Below are 14,954 nucleotides of genomic sequence, written 5' to 3'. Positions count from 1 at the left end.
TAACTTTGTAAACTAAACATTTTGCAACCGGAAGCAATCTCCAGCGCCACCTAGAAAGGGCGCTACAAAAAAACTTACGTTAAAGGTGTTAAGGAGTCTATATGACCCCGGAATTGAAAATTGGAAAAAATCCATTTTGCAACAGATTTTCGTTCTTTTGGACGCAAATGAAAGCTATGGATGTCTAGAAAGGCACCTGTGCTATGCGGACCCGATTTGGTCACATAGGTTCCTGGGAATCGATTCCAAAGGAACACATTTTCCGGCAAACCGGTTCTCCGGAATTTTATTATATTTAGCTATGGATTAATGCATACTAAACTATATACAATATCTAAAAATACGAGTCATACGTCCCGGAACAGGTTGCATGCCATTTGGATCATATCTGGCCACTCTGGAACCGGTTCCGGATACCCTGGAAGTGGCCAGATTGCTATTTTGGTAAAAGCCTATCGTGCGACATATCAAACTTCATAGAATTACATGCCATGCACACTGGAACCAGCAAAAAGCCAATTGAACCATACATGACCACTCCGGAACCGGTTCCGGATACCCTGGAAGTGGCCAAACGGCTAATTTGGTAAAAGCCTATCGTGCGACATATCAAACTTCATGGAATTACATGCCATGCACACTGCAACCAGCAAAAAGCCAATTGGACCATATCTGGCCACTCCAGAACCCGTTCCGGATACCCTGGAAGTGGCCAAACGGCTAATTTGGTAAAAGCCTATCGTGCGACATATCAAACTTCATGGCATTACATGCCATGCACACTGAAACCAGCAAAAAGAAAATTGGACCGTATCTGGCCACTCCGGAACCGGTTCGGGATACCATGGAAATGGCTATCCCAGTGTATTTTTTCAGAAAGCCCGTCCAATTTCCTACAAATTTGTCTTTGACCACTTTTTGATACGATGCAACGGCTTCGAGATACAGTAATTTAAATTGGAAAATATAAAAATATTTAAACAAGTTACGCCCATTCTCAAATTTTATGTTCGAGTACTATCGGCTCCATATACACAAAAATGGCTTATATAGGCCTAGGATAATATGTCTACAAAGTTTCATTGAAATCGGAGAGGGTCGGGAACAAAAATATCAGAAAAAATCCTGATTGCTCTATGATTTTTCACTCAATGAGAGTTTTTTGTAAAAAACTAAAATTTCAGCCTGCTTTTTTCGAAAGTACGAGTATCAAACGAAGTGAAATCGGTTTTGTATTTCCATATTATTAGACCTTTTATTGATAAAGTACTTGAATTTTCACAAAATACCGTATTATTGATAGAAATCAAATTTTCATGCTTTTTCACTTTATTGAAGTTTTTCCAAAATTCTAAAATTTTCATGAAATGCCGAATTTACTCGAATTTTCATAATATGCGAATTTTGTATGCATTTGCACTTAATTATATGTATCTTATTGTTTGTAAAAAAAAAAATAAAATTTTCACAAAATGCCGTATTTTTTCGAAAATATTCAAATTTACAAGATTTGCAATATGGATATCAAACGAAGTGAAATTTTGTTTGCATTTTCACTTAATTTCAGTTTTTTGTGGAAACTAAAGTTTTCACAAAATACCGTGTTTTTTTTCAAGTAAGAATATCAAACAAAGCAAAATTTGTTGTGCATTTTCAGATCTTAGACTTTTTTTTGTAAAATACTGGTTTTTTTTACAAAATACTGAATTTTTCGGTAGTACTCAAATTTTAATAATTTGTAATATGGATGGATATAAGGCTGGTACAAATATTTTTAAAAGTTTTTGTCCCCCCCCCCCTTCAAAATTGGCCCGAAAAATCAGGGGGCAAAAAGAATATTTTTACAATAAACTTCAAAATTTCAATGAAAATTCAAGTGCAACCAGCTGAAATCAAATTAAAATACATTCTCCTGCGTTTAAAATCATTTTTAGCATGTTTGGGTTTATTAAAAAATCTTAAGATTTTTTGAAAATTTTCGATGCAGATTTTTTTTTTTTTCATTACAATTTTTGTTTTTGTCAGATCTTAGATTTTTTGAAAACTAATGACTGCAAAACAACTGAACTAGTGTAAAATGCATTTTAAAACACTTTTTTTCGTTTAAATGTGAAGACTTTGGCTTTTATTTAAATTTTTATATTTTTTTTATTAACTTTTTTAAATATTTGCATCGACCTAATATGGATATCAAACGAAGCACTTTGTGAAAAGAACAAAAAATTTCACAAAATACCGTATTTTTTCGAAAGTAAGGGTATCAAACGAAGCAAAATTTGTTGTTTGTTAATAATTAGCAAAATGGGTATCAAAGGACGCCTTTTTTATGGTTTTAGATTTTTCGCAAAAACGGCTGAACCAATTTTAGTTCGCCGCGTTGCAAATCATATCTCATAATCTTGTTAATAATAATGCACCGTTGTTGGATATTTTAAATCATAAACCTTTGGTCCCGAGACATTCTGCGTTTCATTTCATTTTAGCAAACAAAGTAATAAGATTTGGAATAAGATTTTGCTTTAAATTAAGTTATGTAATTTATTTAAGTTCGCATTTCAAATTTTATAAGATTTTTATCGTCAATTATCGTTTTTTTTTTACCGAATTTATTTTTTACACAAATTCAAACGTTTGAATAGATAAAAATTATTTTGTCATTTAAATTTTTTACTAAAACTTAATTCGTTTTAAACTGTACATCATGTAAAAAGGAAAAGATTTGCGTCTTTTTATCTGTGGGCTAAATTTTAAAGCCAGTTTACCAAACCGCTTTTTTGCTCAAATTTTCCGCCCTTTTACTTGGCCTTTTCGTTGTACACACTTAGTTTTTCCCGTTTCTCCGTTTTCTTCTTATTCTTGTGAATGTGGTTAATTAAATTACAAACTTTTGTGCCTTGCGCGGACCGAAATATGCTTTTTTTTGGTACTTTGTCAAACAAACAAAAAAACACACACTCAAACCTGGAACAGCAGCTTCTGGAGAGGACGGTGAGCCATCAGAGGGTGCCACCAGGGAAGGCTCGGATGAAGGAGGCGGAGGAGGAGGCCGTCGCGGGTCACGGCGGATTAGTGCGGGTGATCCGCCGATCGCCCGGAAGTTTGCCCGTTCCGCGTCGACGGTGGCCGTGCTGGCCGCCGTTGAGGCCAGCAAGGCCAAAGACCGTTCCGACAGCCTGTCGGAGGCGGCCAACGGTAAGTGCGTGTGTGAAAGGGCTTGAGGCTGCGTGCTTTTAGATGAATGGTTGAGTAGATTTTTGTTTTTGAAAATTGGGTAGATATTGATTTTTTAAATATTTTTAATTCAGAGATTTGAGATTTATTTTAGTTGGTTCGTGTGAATGAGTAGATATTGAATGAATAGATTCTGTTTAGTTTGAATGTTATATTTTTTTTTGCAAGTAGTTTTTCAACTGAGTAATATTTTTTTTAAATTTGGTTAATGTAATAAGCTGCATCATATAAATTTGCCTACAGCTTATATTTTAGCTGATTTTAGAATGCAAACAACAATGCAGACAAATTTTAACTGTCTTTTTTAATTAAATTGAAAATTTGATACGTCTTCTCTTCAGTCTTCAATAATATTTTTTAACAGATTTTGATCTTATTTTGGAGGTCAGATTACAATCAGGGATAGAGTAAAAAATATATATGAAAAATATGAGTCTATAAAAGACCATATAATATTTAGAAGATCCCGTCTTAAAACTTATACAAAAAAAAGTTGAATCTCTGTCTTGTGGTGCAGCCCCTTGTTGAGCCAACATTTTCCGCACTTTTTCACTCCTTTCGGAATCCAAGTAGATTGATGGAGCCGCATGGTTGATCGTTCGTCCTAAACTTCAATTCTGACTCACTTCTCACCATTACTCTCACTTCTTCCGAATATTTCCCCACTTTGCACTTCTCGCAATGCTCGATATGAAATGAAAAATGTCTCAAATAACTGTTGACCATAATCGAATCAATGTGTCTCCCATACATATGCCATGCCAATCGTGTCATCTCCTCGAGACAGAAAGCCGCCGAATGATTCTCCACACTTTGATGCAAAAGTATCACACTCCCGCCGCGCCCGAAGGTAAGATCTTCCCTCGGGAAGGGGTTTTGGTTTCAATTTCAGATGTCTTTTTGAACATTTTTGAACACGAATGGATTTTCAAGTCACCATCTTCACGAGTTGGCACAGTTAGAACTCGTTTTTGCAGGAGGTTTTTGCTTCTTTTTAGTCTAAATCACCTTGTTTTAGAGGAGAAGAACACGATGCACACCTGCTGTTGAACGCTTTGTAACGGATTCATACTGATTTAAACTTCTTTCCCTTCCACAGCTGAAGGTGGAGTCCTGCGACGAATCGGAGACATGGGCGCGGTCATGACCTCCCTAACCTTGGGACCGATCTCAACGGCCATCGTGTCCCCAACCATCCAGCAGCGCAAGTCCGTGTCGGCGTACATGAAGGAGTACCCGCTGGTCATGGACACCAAGCTGAAGATCATCGAAATCCTGCAGTTCATCCTGGACGTCCGTCTGGACTACCGGATCAGTTGTCTGCTGTCGATCTTCAAGCGAGAGTTTGACGAAAATGCCGATGCCCATCAACAGCAGCAACAGGTCGTCCCAGCACCAGCTCCGGTTGTTCCGACGGAGAACTCCACCACCCCGGAAGCTACTCCGGACACCATCTCCCTAGCGTCCACTTCAACCGCGGAAACCATCCCAGCAACCACCACCGACGAAACGCAACCACTTCTGCCACCCAAAACCCAGAGTCAACCCCCGACTCCAGAAGCCGCCAAACCAGACCCCAAACTAGGCCCATCCACCCCCGAGAACATCAACCTGCGCCAGAAGAACATCGACCTAGAATCCATCGGCATCCAGGCCGAAGGAATCTTCGGCTGCAACGAAGACACCTACAACCCGCTCGACCTGGACGGCCAAGGAGGCCGCACCTTCCTGCGGGTCCTACTTCACCTCATCATGCACGAGTACCCGGCGCTCGTCTCCGGTGCCCTGCACCTCCTCTTCCGCCACTTTAGCCAACGCCAGGAAGTCCTGCACGCCTTCCGCCAAGTCCAGCTGCTCGTGTCCGACAGCGACGTCGAGTCGTACAAGCAGATCAAGTCCGACCTGGACGTGCTGCGGCAGAGCGTGGAAAAGTCCGAACTGTGGGTGTACAAGTCCAAGCAGTCGGACGAACCGGCGGAAGGTGGGGGTGAAGGGGGAGGTGGTGGCGATGGGAACTCCAAGCCGGATAAGGGTGACGGCAGTGGGGCTGGTGGGAGTGGGAAGGATCACGTGAAGCCGGAGCTGGTCAAGCAGGAGTCGCAGCTCAACTTTGACCAGGGGCCGGAGCTGAATCCGGAGCAGGCGCAGGAGTACAAGAAGATTCAGCAGATTCTGATCCGGATGAACAAGCTGTGCATTACGGCGGGTGAGTTTCTCAGTTTTATTTCTATGTTCATAAAGGTTTATTAAGGATTATCAACATCAAGAGAGTCGACTGTACAGTCAAACCTCGCATAGTGCGCAGTCGTTACGCTTTGTATTTCGTCGATTGCTCAAACACGGTATAATATTTTTGCAACCTTTTTGAAGCAATTTGTTCGTCTTTTTCTAATATAGAACTAGCTTAAAAAAGTTTGCAAAAATATTAAGTCGTTTTACAGTTACCGAAGAAATACAAAGTGTAACGCCTGCGCACTATACGAGGTTTAACTGTATTTGTTTTTTTTGTGAATAATATCATTTGTTTTTTTTGTTGGTATTTATTTCTGCGTAAACTTAATTATTATTTTCACAAACAATTATTTTATTGAAAATAACTTAAAAGGATAGGATAGGTAAACCAGTTTTCTTCTGCAAATTATTGAAAAACACCTCTTTTTTCGCATGTTCAAAATTTGAAGGGGTCGTACTGCCCATCCGTCATGAGATATCAAAAAACGGACCTCGGATTCGAAATCAGGGACAAACGTTACCCCTTAGGTAAAAGTTTCACGTAAATCGAAGTGGGATCGGGGAAACTTTTCCCGATTTCGTGTGAGTTGGTAGACAATTACCCAACTTCAACTTCAATATTAGCAATTTGAAGAACATTATTGAGCAATTTCATCTCAAATCAGGAATTTTACTGGTACTTTTGTACCCGACCCTCTCCTTTCAATGAAACTTTTTAGACATGTTATCCTAGGCCTAACGTCATGATTCGAATTCTCGGACGCTTCGAAACCCGGACACTTCAACTTGTTTTATCAATTATTTGGATATAAGTTCGCATTATGAATGTCAAAACTGTGTTTTTTGATGAATTCTAACATCAACTTTGATTTAAAGTTTGTTTGAACGCTGCAGTTATTGCCAAAACATTTAAATAAAATAAAATTATAAGTTTACCAAAAATGTGAAACATTTCAACGGAAATATTTCATAGGGGTCCGAAGCACCGGGAAGGCCGAGCAGAAATTTATGTTTTTGATTTTCTTAAATTCTAGCAATTTTTTATATAAACTATCGATTGTTTTGATGTTAACAGCTTATTTGAGACCTAAAGAATGCCATTCTCTAACATTTCAGTCCAAATTTGTGCGATTCATAAGAAAAATCGAGTGTCCGGAATTCGAAGCAAAAGTGTCCGGATTTCGAATCAGCTTTTAACAGTGTCCGGGATTCGAAGCACAACAAGTCATTTTAATTTTAAAATTCTGATGAAAAATTGTTAGAAAAGTCATATTTTGCATGCATCCTCTTAAAACCGACTGTTTATATTAAATCCTGATGATATTTCTACATTTTCAACTTATTACATGATTTTTGCCAGCATTAACAAAAATAATATGGTACTAAGTGTCCGGATTTCGAATCATGACGTTACACCCTTACCAAAAATCATGATTTTTTGAGTTCCAAATCCCACTTTTCATGCGAATTTTTCAGTTCAACCCATATAACCATTTTTATGGTTGTAGTACCTGAACTCAAAAAATCGTATGAAAAGTGGGATTTGGAACTCAAAAATTCATGATTTTTGGTAAGGGTGTATAAAAGCCATTTTTGTGTATATGTAGCCAATTGTACTCGAAAATGACATTTGAGAAGGGCGTAAGTTATTTCGATATTTTTTGTATTCTGTAATTTAAAAATGACTGTATCTCGATGCCGTTGCATCGTATCACAAAGTGGTCAAACACAAACTTGTAGGAAATTGGACGGGCTTTCTGTAAAAATTACACTTAAAGAAAAATACACGTCACTTCTATGGGATTTTTCAATTTTTATGTTCAAAAGTTAAATTTTAAGGTGAAGTCATGATTTTTTTTTCGTTCAAAATTTTTGAGGAAATAGCCTAAAATGTTACAAAAAGACTCACGAAAAATGCAGGATGGTATGTCTCTCCTAAAATAATACAAAAATCATTTACTAAAACTGTTTTTTTGAAAAGTGGTCTAAACGTCAAAATTAAAAAAAAAAACCGATAGTGCGAATCGATTCTCCAGAAAATTTTACATAAAAGTCTCCATGTTGACCATGGTCCTTAGTCCAATCCTTGCGAAGTTACAGCGGTTTAAAAAATAAAAATGTTTAAAAAAACAGCTTTTTTTGTGGTTTTTGGCATTTTCTATATGACAGACTTGATTTTTCAGTCTCGAAAGTATTTTTACCCGAAAGCTCGTCCAATTTCCCATAAGTTTGCCTTTGACAGCTCCACCAGGCTTGCCCAACCATTTTGACTCAATTGTCACATTTTAACGTCAAAATAACAATTCGTCGCCATCGTGCTAACTTGTCGTACGTGCATTTTGGGCCAAATTGAGTTAAGAACGCCATTTTGTGTAGCTCACAATGCCTCACCTTTTGACCTTCACAGATCCCCAAAATTCGATTTCAATCCTGAGATATTCAACAAAAACCGAAAAAACTCCGCGCATTTTTGTCACTTTACATATGAAAGTAGTTTCAATCTTGTCGTGCTATCTTGTCACTCCATGAAAATTGATGTAAGTGCGACAAAAGGCCAAAGGGATTTCAGGCCAGGAAAGTCAGGATGCGTTTGTCGCACGTACAAGCTAGACTACCGTAAACATTTGTAATTATAACTCGGAACTCCAGCAACCAACTTCAACCAAACTTTGGGACAATGCACAGAATGGTGAGCCAAACAAAACGTGTTTGTTATTGTTTACATTGCGTGCTCTCGTTTTTGAATATTCAAGGTCAAACATTAAAACGCGTTTTTCTCGGAACGTCAAAATGGCGGGTGCGACAAGATAGCACGACGACGTCGAATTGTTCATTTTTTCATGGTTTATTTGATGGAAGCGGTTCTCAAATGACCAGTAAACATAAGTTTGACAAAAGTCTGGAAAAATATTTTTGCAGGTCATTTTTATGTATGTTTTAAATGAAAAACTGGTCAGGCCTGATTGATTTTTGACGTAAAATGTAGATAAAAACGAATTGTATTAATATTTTTTTCAAAATTTGGCAGCTTTATGTTCACTGGTTATCTGAGAACTGATTCCATCAAATAAACCATGAAGAAATGAACAATTGTTATTTTCAGTTATTTTGACGATAAAAATGTAAAAATTGAGCTAAAAAGGTTGGACAGGCCTGCTATATGCTATTGTCTTTCATATGTTTGTAGGACCTATTGAAAAAACTCTAGATACATAAAATTATTTTTTGCAATTCCGTCGTGAAACTACTTACTTTTCCTGTCATTCTTGAACGACGAAATAGCCTACTTTTCTGTACCAAAAATAACAGAATTGAATAGCAACACTTTTCAAAATAAATGCTGAAAAGTTCTACTTTTCAGCACTCAAATGGGTGCTGAAAAGTTGAACTTTTCATCACGTGTTTCGAAAAGTAACACTTTTGAACATTTTTTGATTTTATCGATTTATTGACAAAAAAAAATGAAAATTTGACATAAAATTTCACTCAGTGTGTTTTTTGGAATTGGAAAAAAATTTGTATGGAACTCGTTGCAAAACTTGATTTTTTCAGCACTCTTCGTATTTATCCAACTCGGTGAACCTCGTTGGATAAATGTACGACACGTGCTGAAAAAAATCAATTTTTTGCAGCTTGTTGCATAAACTACTATTTCAAATTATTGAATTTGCAAAACGGGTAATTTTTTTTTGAGTAACTTTTTATTTCTGAGAAGTACTAAGCAATACCAACAACTTTGCCGAAGACACCAAACCGGTCTGAAATTCCGTTCTCCGCCTTTGCTTAAGACAATGGCTAATAATTTATTTTGATCACAGTGAAACCAAGAAAACTTTGTAAAAAAAACTAAACTGTTTTTAAAAAAAAACATCATTTTTATTTTTTTTCCCGCAGTTAAAAATGGTCAAAATGTTTTTTTTTAGATTAGCAATTTTTCTGCAGCGTTGCAACGTACAGATATTTGGGAACATAAAAAATGCTCAAACGAGTTAAACTCTGAAACTAGACATTATCTTCCAAAATAAAAAAAGTCAAAGCTTTAGGAAAATGATACTCTTTTTGGTACATAAATCAACACCTTGATTAATTGCTGGAATCATATGAAAAAAATATTTTGAACTTTAAATATGTGCTCAAATATCTGTACGTGTGGTAACGCTGGTGATATGTACCTAATGTTTAATTTAAAATTGTAAATATTAAAAATAAAACTAGTTAAATATCCCTCTCTCTTCTTCCGCGCAGGTCCCGGCGACGTGATGAAGCCGCGCAAGCACGAGCAGCGCCTGCTGCGCAACGTGGGCGTCCACACGGTGGTGCTCGACCTGCTGCAGATTCCGTACGACGAAAAGGACGACTACCGGATGAACGAGCTGATGCGGCTCGCCCACGAGTTCCTGCAGAACTTTTGCCTCGGGAACCAACAGAACCAGATCCTGCTGCACAAGCAGCTCGATCTGTTCCTGAACCCGGGGGTAACGTTGTCCGAGGGGGCTTTGGTCGAATTTCAGTCTGATCACTTGGTTCGTTTCCAGCAGATCCTGGAGGCGGAAACGGTGTGCGCCATCTTCAAGGACAACCTGAACCTGTGCAACGAGGTCAGCGATAAGGTCGTGCAGCACTTTGTCCACTGCATCGAGATCCACGGGCGGCACGTGGAGTACCTAAAGTTTCTGCAGACGATCATCAAGGCGGAGAATCAGTTCATTCGCAAGTGCCAGGACATGGTGATGCAGGAGTTGGTCAATGCGGGGGAGGACGTGCTGGTGTTTTACAACGACAAATCATCTTTTAATTACTTTGTGGAGTTGATGAGGACGTACAGTAATGGGGAGTTGGGCGATTCTAGCCCGTTGATGTACCACATTGAGTTGGTTAAGCTGTTGGCGTGTTGTACGATGGGGAAGAACGTCTACACGGAGATCAAGTGCAACAGTTTGCTTGCGCTGGACGACATCGTGGCCATGATCTCGCATCCGGATTGCATTCCGGAGGTGAAGGTCGCGTATGTTGATTTTCTCTGTCATTGCTACATCGACACCGAGGTGGAGGTGAAGGAGATTTACTCGTCGAACCACATGTGGTGCCTCTTTGAGAAGTCGTTCCTCATCGACATCAACAACGTGGTCAAGGGGGGAACGTTCACGAACCGCCAGCTGGAGAATTACGTGTGCAACGAGATCATGAACATCCTGACGACCTTCTTCAACAGTCAGTTCTCGGACCAGAGTACGGCGTTGCAGGTAAGATCGCATTCTTTAAGGTTTGATTGAGTCATACTAACAGTTCAAAACTAACCAAACGGGTGAAACAACCCCAACTGGAGAGGGCTCCGTCGGCGGGGGAGGAAGCAATTCGGCGTTTGTTGGCAGGAAGAAGGTACCAGATGAATCGACTGCTGCGTCAAAATAGTATGGACGAAGCGCGGATGCCGATGCTGAAAAAGCTTTTCTGGTCGAAGGCAAGCGAGCGGCCCCCACACTGTTAGTTCGATCGCTAGACGGGTTTTGGAGTGAAAAGTCCTGCGCTAAAAAAATATATTAACCTCTAAAGTTTCGCTTGATTAAACTTAAATTGAGTCTTATTCAAATTCAATCGCTAATTTTCGCCCACCTTTTCAGAAACGCCAACTGATCTTCGTCAAGATCCTCCAGTCGTCCTTCAAGCTGACCCAGTGCAAGTGGCTGTCGCCGTCGCAGCGCTTCAACGTGGAAAACTGCATCCGCACGCTCTCGGAGAAGGCCAAACCGCGCGGGATCGCCATCCCGATCGACCTGGAGAACCAGGTCGTGAAGATGTTCAACAAGACGGCGCTGCTTTCGCGCCAAACCAGCAAGTGGCTGCTGGTGACGAAGCAGACCAAGATGGAGCGATCGCAGTCGCAGATCATGCGCATGGATCGGAGCATCATCGAGGGACTGCAGGACATTGTGTCGCTGCTGGAGGACAAGTTGAAGCCGTTGGTGGAGGCGGAGCAGTCGCTGCTGGTGGACATTCTGTACCGGTCGGAGTTGTTGTTCCCGTTGAACACGGAGTCGCGGAAGAAGTGCGAGACTGGGGACTTTATACGGCACTTGATCAAGCACACGGAGAAGTTGCTGGAGGAGAAGGAGGAAAAGCTGTGCGTGAAGATCTTGAAGACGCTGAAGGAGATGATGACGATCGATTGCGATTACGGCGACAAGGGCGATCATTTGAGGGTGATCTTGTTGAAGCGGTACTTTGGGCACGAGTTTGTGCAGCCAGCGCTGCCGGCGTCGCTTTTGGGAGGAGATTTGCAGAAGGGAGTGTCGCTGCACGCGGTTAGTCCTGCGGCGGCGGCGGTGAGTTCGCCGTTGGCGACGGTTTCGCACGGGCCTGGGGCTAAGTATTTGATCCGGGCTGGGCGAACACTGCATGAGGTTCAGAACGACCTGGACAAGGAGGGCGCGAGCGATTTGGTGATTGAGCTGGTGATCAAGTCGATTAGTTCGTCGTCGATCTTCGTGGAGGCGATCGAGCTGGGAATTGCGCTGTTGGAGGGCGGCAATCCGATCATCCAGAAGGGGATGTACAACAAGTTCTTGAGCAACGATTTGAGTCAGTCGTTCTTCAAGGTGTTTTTCGACAAGATGAAGGATTCGCAGCAGGAGATCAAGTCGACGGTGACGGTGAACACGTCGGATATGGCCGCCAGCAAGGCGAACGAAAGCAAGACGGACGGGAAGGACTTTGACAAGTTCCAGCGCAAGAATGTGAACAAGGTGAACGGAATTGTGATTACGGATGAGTTCAAGGAGGAGTTGCAGAACGCGGCGTTGATGACGCAGCAGTCGTACATGAACGCGAGGAATTTGGCGGCGGCCACGACGGACGGGACGGGTTCCGAGAACGGGGACGATAATGCGCTCATGAGTATTGGGTCGTCCGCGTTGGAGGACATTTTGGCGGAGAAGCTAGAGAAGCACAAGGATAAGGACGAGAATAACAAGCTTTCGAACAAGGTGTTGGTCATGCAGCCGATTCTGCGGTTCTTGCAGCTACTCTGCGAGAACCACAATCCAGAGTTGCAGAACCTGCTGCGAAATCAAAACAACAAGACCAACTACAACCTGGTGTCGGAGACGCTCATGTTCCTGGACTGCATTTGCGGTTCAACAACCGGAGGTTTGGGCCTGCTAGGTCTCTACATCAACGAGAACAACGTCTCCCTAATCAACCAAACGCTGGAGACCCTAACGGAGTACTGCCAGGGACCGTGCCATGACAACCAGAACTGCATCGCGACGCACGAGTCCAACGGGCTGGACATCATCACCGCGTTGATCTTGAACGACATCAACCCGCTGGGAAAGAACCGCATGGACCTCGTACTCGAGTTGAAGAACAACGCCTCAAAGCTCCTTCTAGCCATCATGGAGTCCCGCGGGGACAGCGAAAACGCCGAGCGCATCCTCGCCAACATGAACCCAAAACAGCTCGTTGACGTGGCCTGCCGAGCGTACCACCAGGACGAAAACATCCTTCTTCTGCTCAACCAGAGCGACGGCAATTCCGAGGACGGCTACAGCGTAAAGCACGAAATCGGCGACGACCAGAACGATGACGACGACGTGGGCGTCTCCCCCAAAGAGGTCGGCCACAACATCTACATCCTCTGCCACCAACTCGCCCAGCACAACAAGGAGCTCGCGAGTCTGCTCAAAATCGACACCTACAGCAGCACCACAACCCCCGCAACTCCCCCTCCAACCGCGACGAACACAACCACCACCGGTCCCCTCCCCCCACCGGCCGCCTCCAAAGCCAACATGAAAACCAACCAAGCGCTCATGTTCTACCAAACCCACACGGCCCAAATCGAAATCGTCCGCCACGATCGCACCCTCGAGCAGATCGTCTTCCCCATCCCGGAAATCTGCGAGTACCTCACCAAGGACACCAAGGTCCGCGTGCTCAACACCGCCGAACGGGACGACCAGGGCAGCAAGGTCGCGGACTTTTTCGACCGTCACGAGGCCATGTTCAACGAGATGAAGTGGCAGAAGAAGCTGCGCGGTCAACCCGCGCTCTTCTGGGTCAGCAGCTACATGTCCCTCTGGAGTAACATCCTGTTCAACCTGGCCGTGCTGATGAACCTGATTGTGGCGTTCTTTTATCCGTTTGAAAATGGCGTGCCCGAGCTGAGCTTCCACCTGTCGTCGTTGATCTGGATCGTGATGTTGTTTTCGCTGGCGATCGTGATCACACTTCCGCGGCAATCCGGCATACGGACGTTCGTGGTGGCGCTCATACTGCGGCTGATATTCTCGTGTGGGCCGGAACCGACGGTTTGGTTGCTGGGCTGCGTCACGGTCATCATGAAGGGAGTGCACATCATCAGTCTGATGGGGAATTACGGCACGTTGGAGAAGAACCTGTTCAAGATCATCACGGACTTTGAGCTGCTGTACCATTTTGGGTATTTGTCGTTCTGCGTGTTTGGGGTGTTGCTGCATCCGTTCTTCTTCTCGGTGCTGGTGAGTAGGTTACACGAGTTTTGACACGATGCTGAGGTTCGATTTTAATGTTAAAAAATTAAACCATTGTGAAATTTTCTGCTCTTTTCGAGAAAAATAATCTCATTTTTTTTTACTAAGTTCAAAATTTTAAAAATAAGTGTCTGTAGCTCTTTTAAAATGTTAGGCTTGAAATAATCTTAATCAAAAAGAGAATGAAATTTCAAAATAGTTTCATTTAAGGTATTGAAAATTCAATCAATCATTTCTGAGATATCGTCAGTTGAAAAATTAGGGCAAATTTAGTGACACTGAGAAAAACTCTTTTTCACAATTTTTAAACTTTTAGAGACTATATTCAGTATATCCTCTTACATCTGAGCAATCAGCACAATTTGCAAAGAAAAATTGTAGGAAATTTGCCCAGCTGTATGATGTTGTTTTGCAATCGTGCTTTTTTTAAATGAAATAATTAAAAAAAAAATATCAGGACACATTCTCCGAGCTGGTATACCAGTGGGATAATTCTAAAACTCAACAGCTTAAAAGCTTTAATTTTTTTCAAAATCTTACGATGACATTCGATTAAAAAAAAACGTTTCTTAAACCACCATTAGGTGGGTGGTACCTTCCTCACATTTACAAAGTAATAATGAAAATAAGTTTATGAAAAAAAATATACCTGATACAGACTTTTCCAGAAAACATGCAGACTCTCATTTGAAGCAATGTGGCAACCGGGCGTTTCGCATCTGGCGCGACTCTCGCACGTAAACAAAAAGACCCGGCCTTCTGCGATTATGCAAAAAATCACCCTTTTTTGTATCTACAAAAATCTCTTTCTTGGCATAACTTTTTAAAAACTTTACTAAACAAAATAAAATTTAATAGGGTCTTAGGGAACCCCAAAACGAACAGAATAAGGCGGATCCGGTCAAAATCGGTTCAGTCAGTTCTGAGATAATCGTGTGGAAAAAAATCGTGTGTATACACATCCCCACAAACATTTGTTCA

At 41.6% G+C, this 14,954-nt stretch overlaps 1 protein-coding gene across 6 annotated transcripts in view; it reads left to right on the top strand.

The window, feature by feature from the left end:
• The window catches only part of LOC6044944 (inositol 1,4,5-trisphosphate receptor), an 89,373-nt gene extending 75,373 nt beyond the window's left edge, over window positions 1-14,000 (top strand). For 5 of the 6 annotated variants that reach the window (XM_038258824.1, XM_038258828.1, XM_038258825.1 and 2 more), the window contains exons 8-13: window positions 2,971-3,192; window positions 4,019-4,081; window positions 4,331-5,437; window positions 9,709-9,938; window positions 10,002-10,706; window positions 11,085-14,000. In XM_038258824.1, coding sequence (XP_038114752.1) covers window positions 2,971-3,192; window positions 4,019-4,081; window positions 4,331-5,437; window positions 9,709-9,938; window positions 10,002-10,706; window positions 11,085-13,985 — 5,228 coding nt within the window. In that variant the 3' untranslated portion in view covers window positions 13,986-14,000. The remainder of the gene's footprint in view (window positions 1-2,970; window positions 3,193-4,018; window positions 4,082-4,330; window positions 5,438-9,708; window positions 9,939-10,001; window positions 10,707-11,084) is intronic. The other variant, XM_038258829.1, reaches the window with a different exon arrangement.
• The last annotated feature ends 954 nt before the right edge of the window (window positions 14,001-14,954 follow it).

The sequence above is a fragment of the Culex quinquefasciatus genome, chromosome 3, assembly GCF_015732765.1.
Source record: "Culex quinquefasciatus strain JHB chromosome 3, VPISU_Cqui_1.0_pri_paternal, whole genome shotgun sequence".
Classification (NCBI taxonomy): domain Eukaryota; kingdom Metazoa; phylum Arthropoda; class Insecta; order Diptera; family Culicidae; genus Culex; species Culex quinquefasciatus.
Note: the sequence above shows the minus strand (reverse complement) of the source record. Positions and strands in the feature narration are given on the sequence as shown.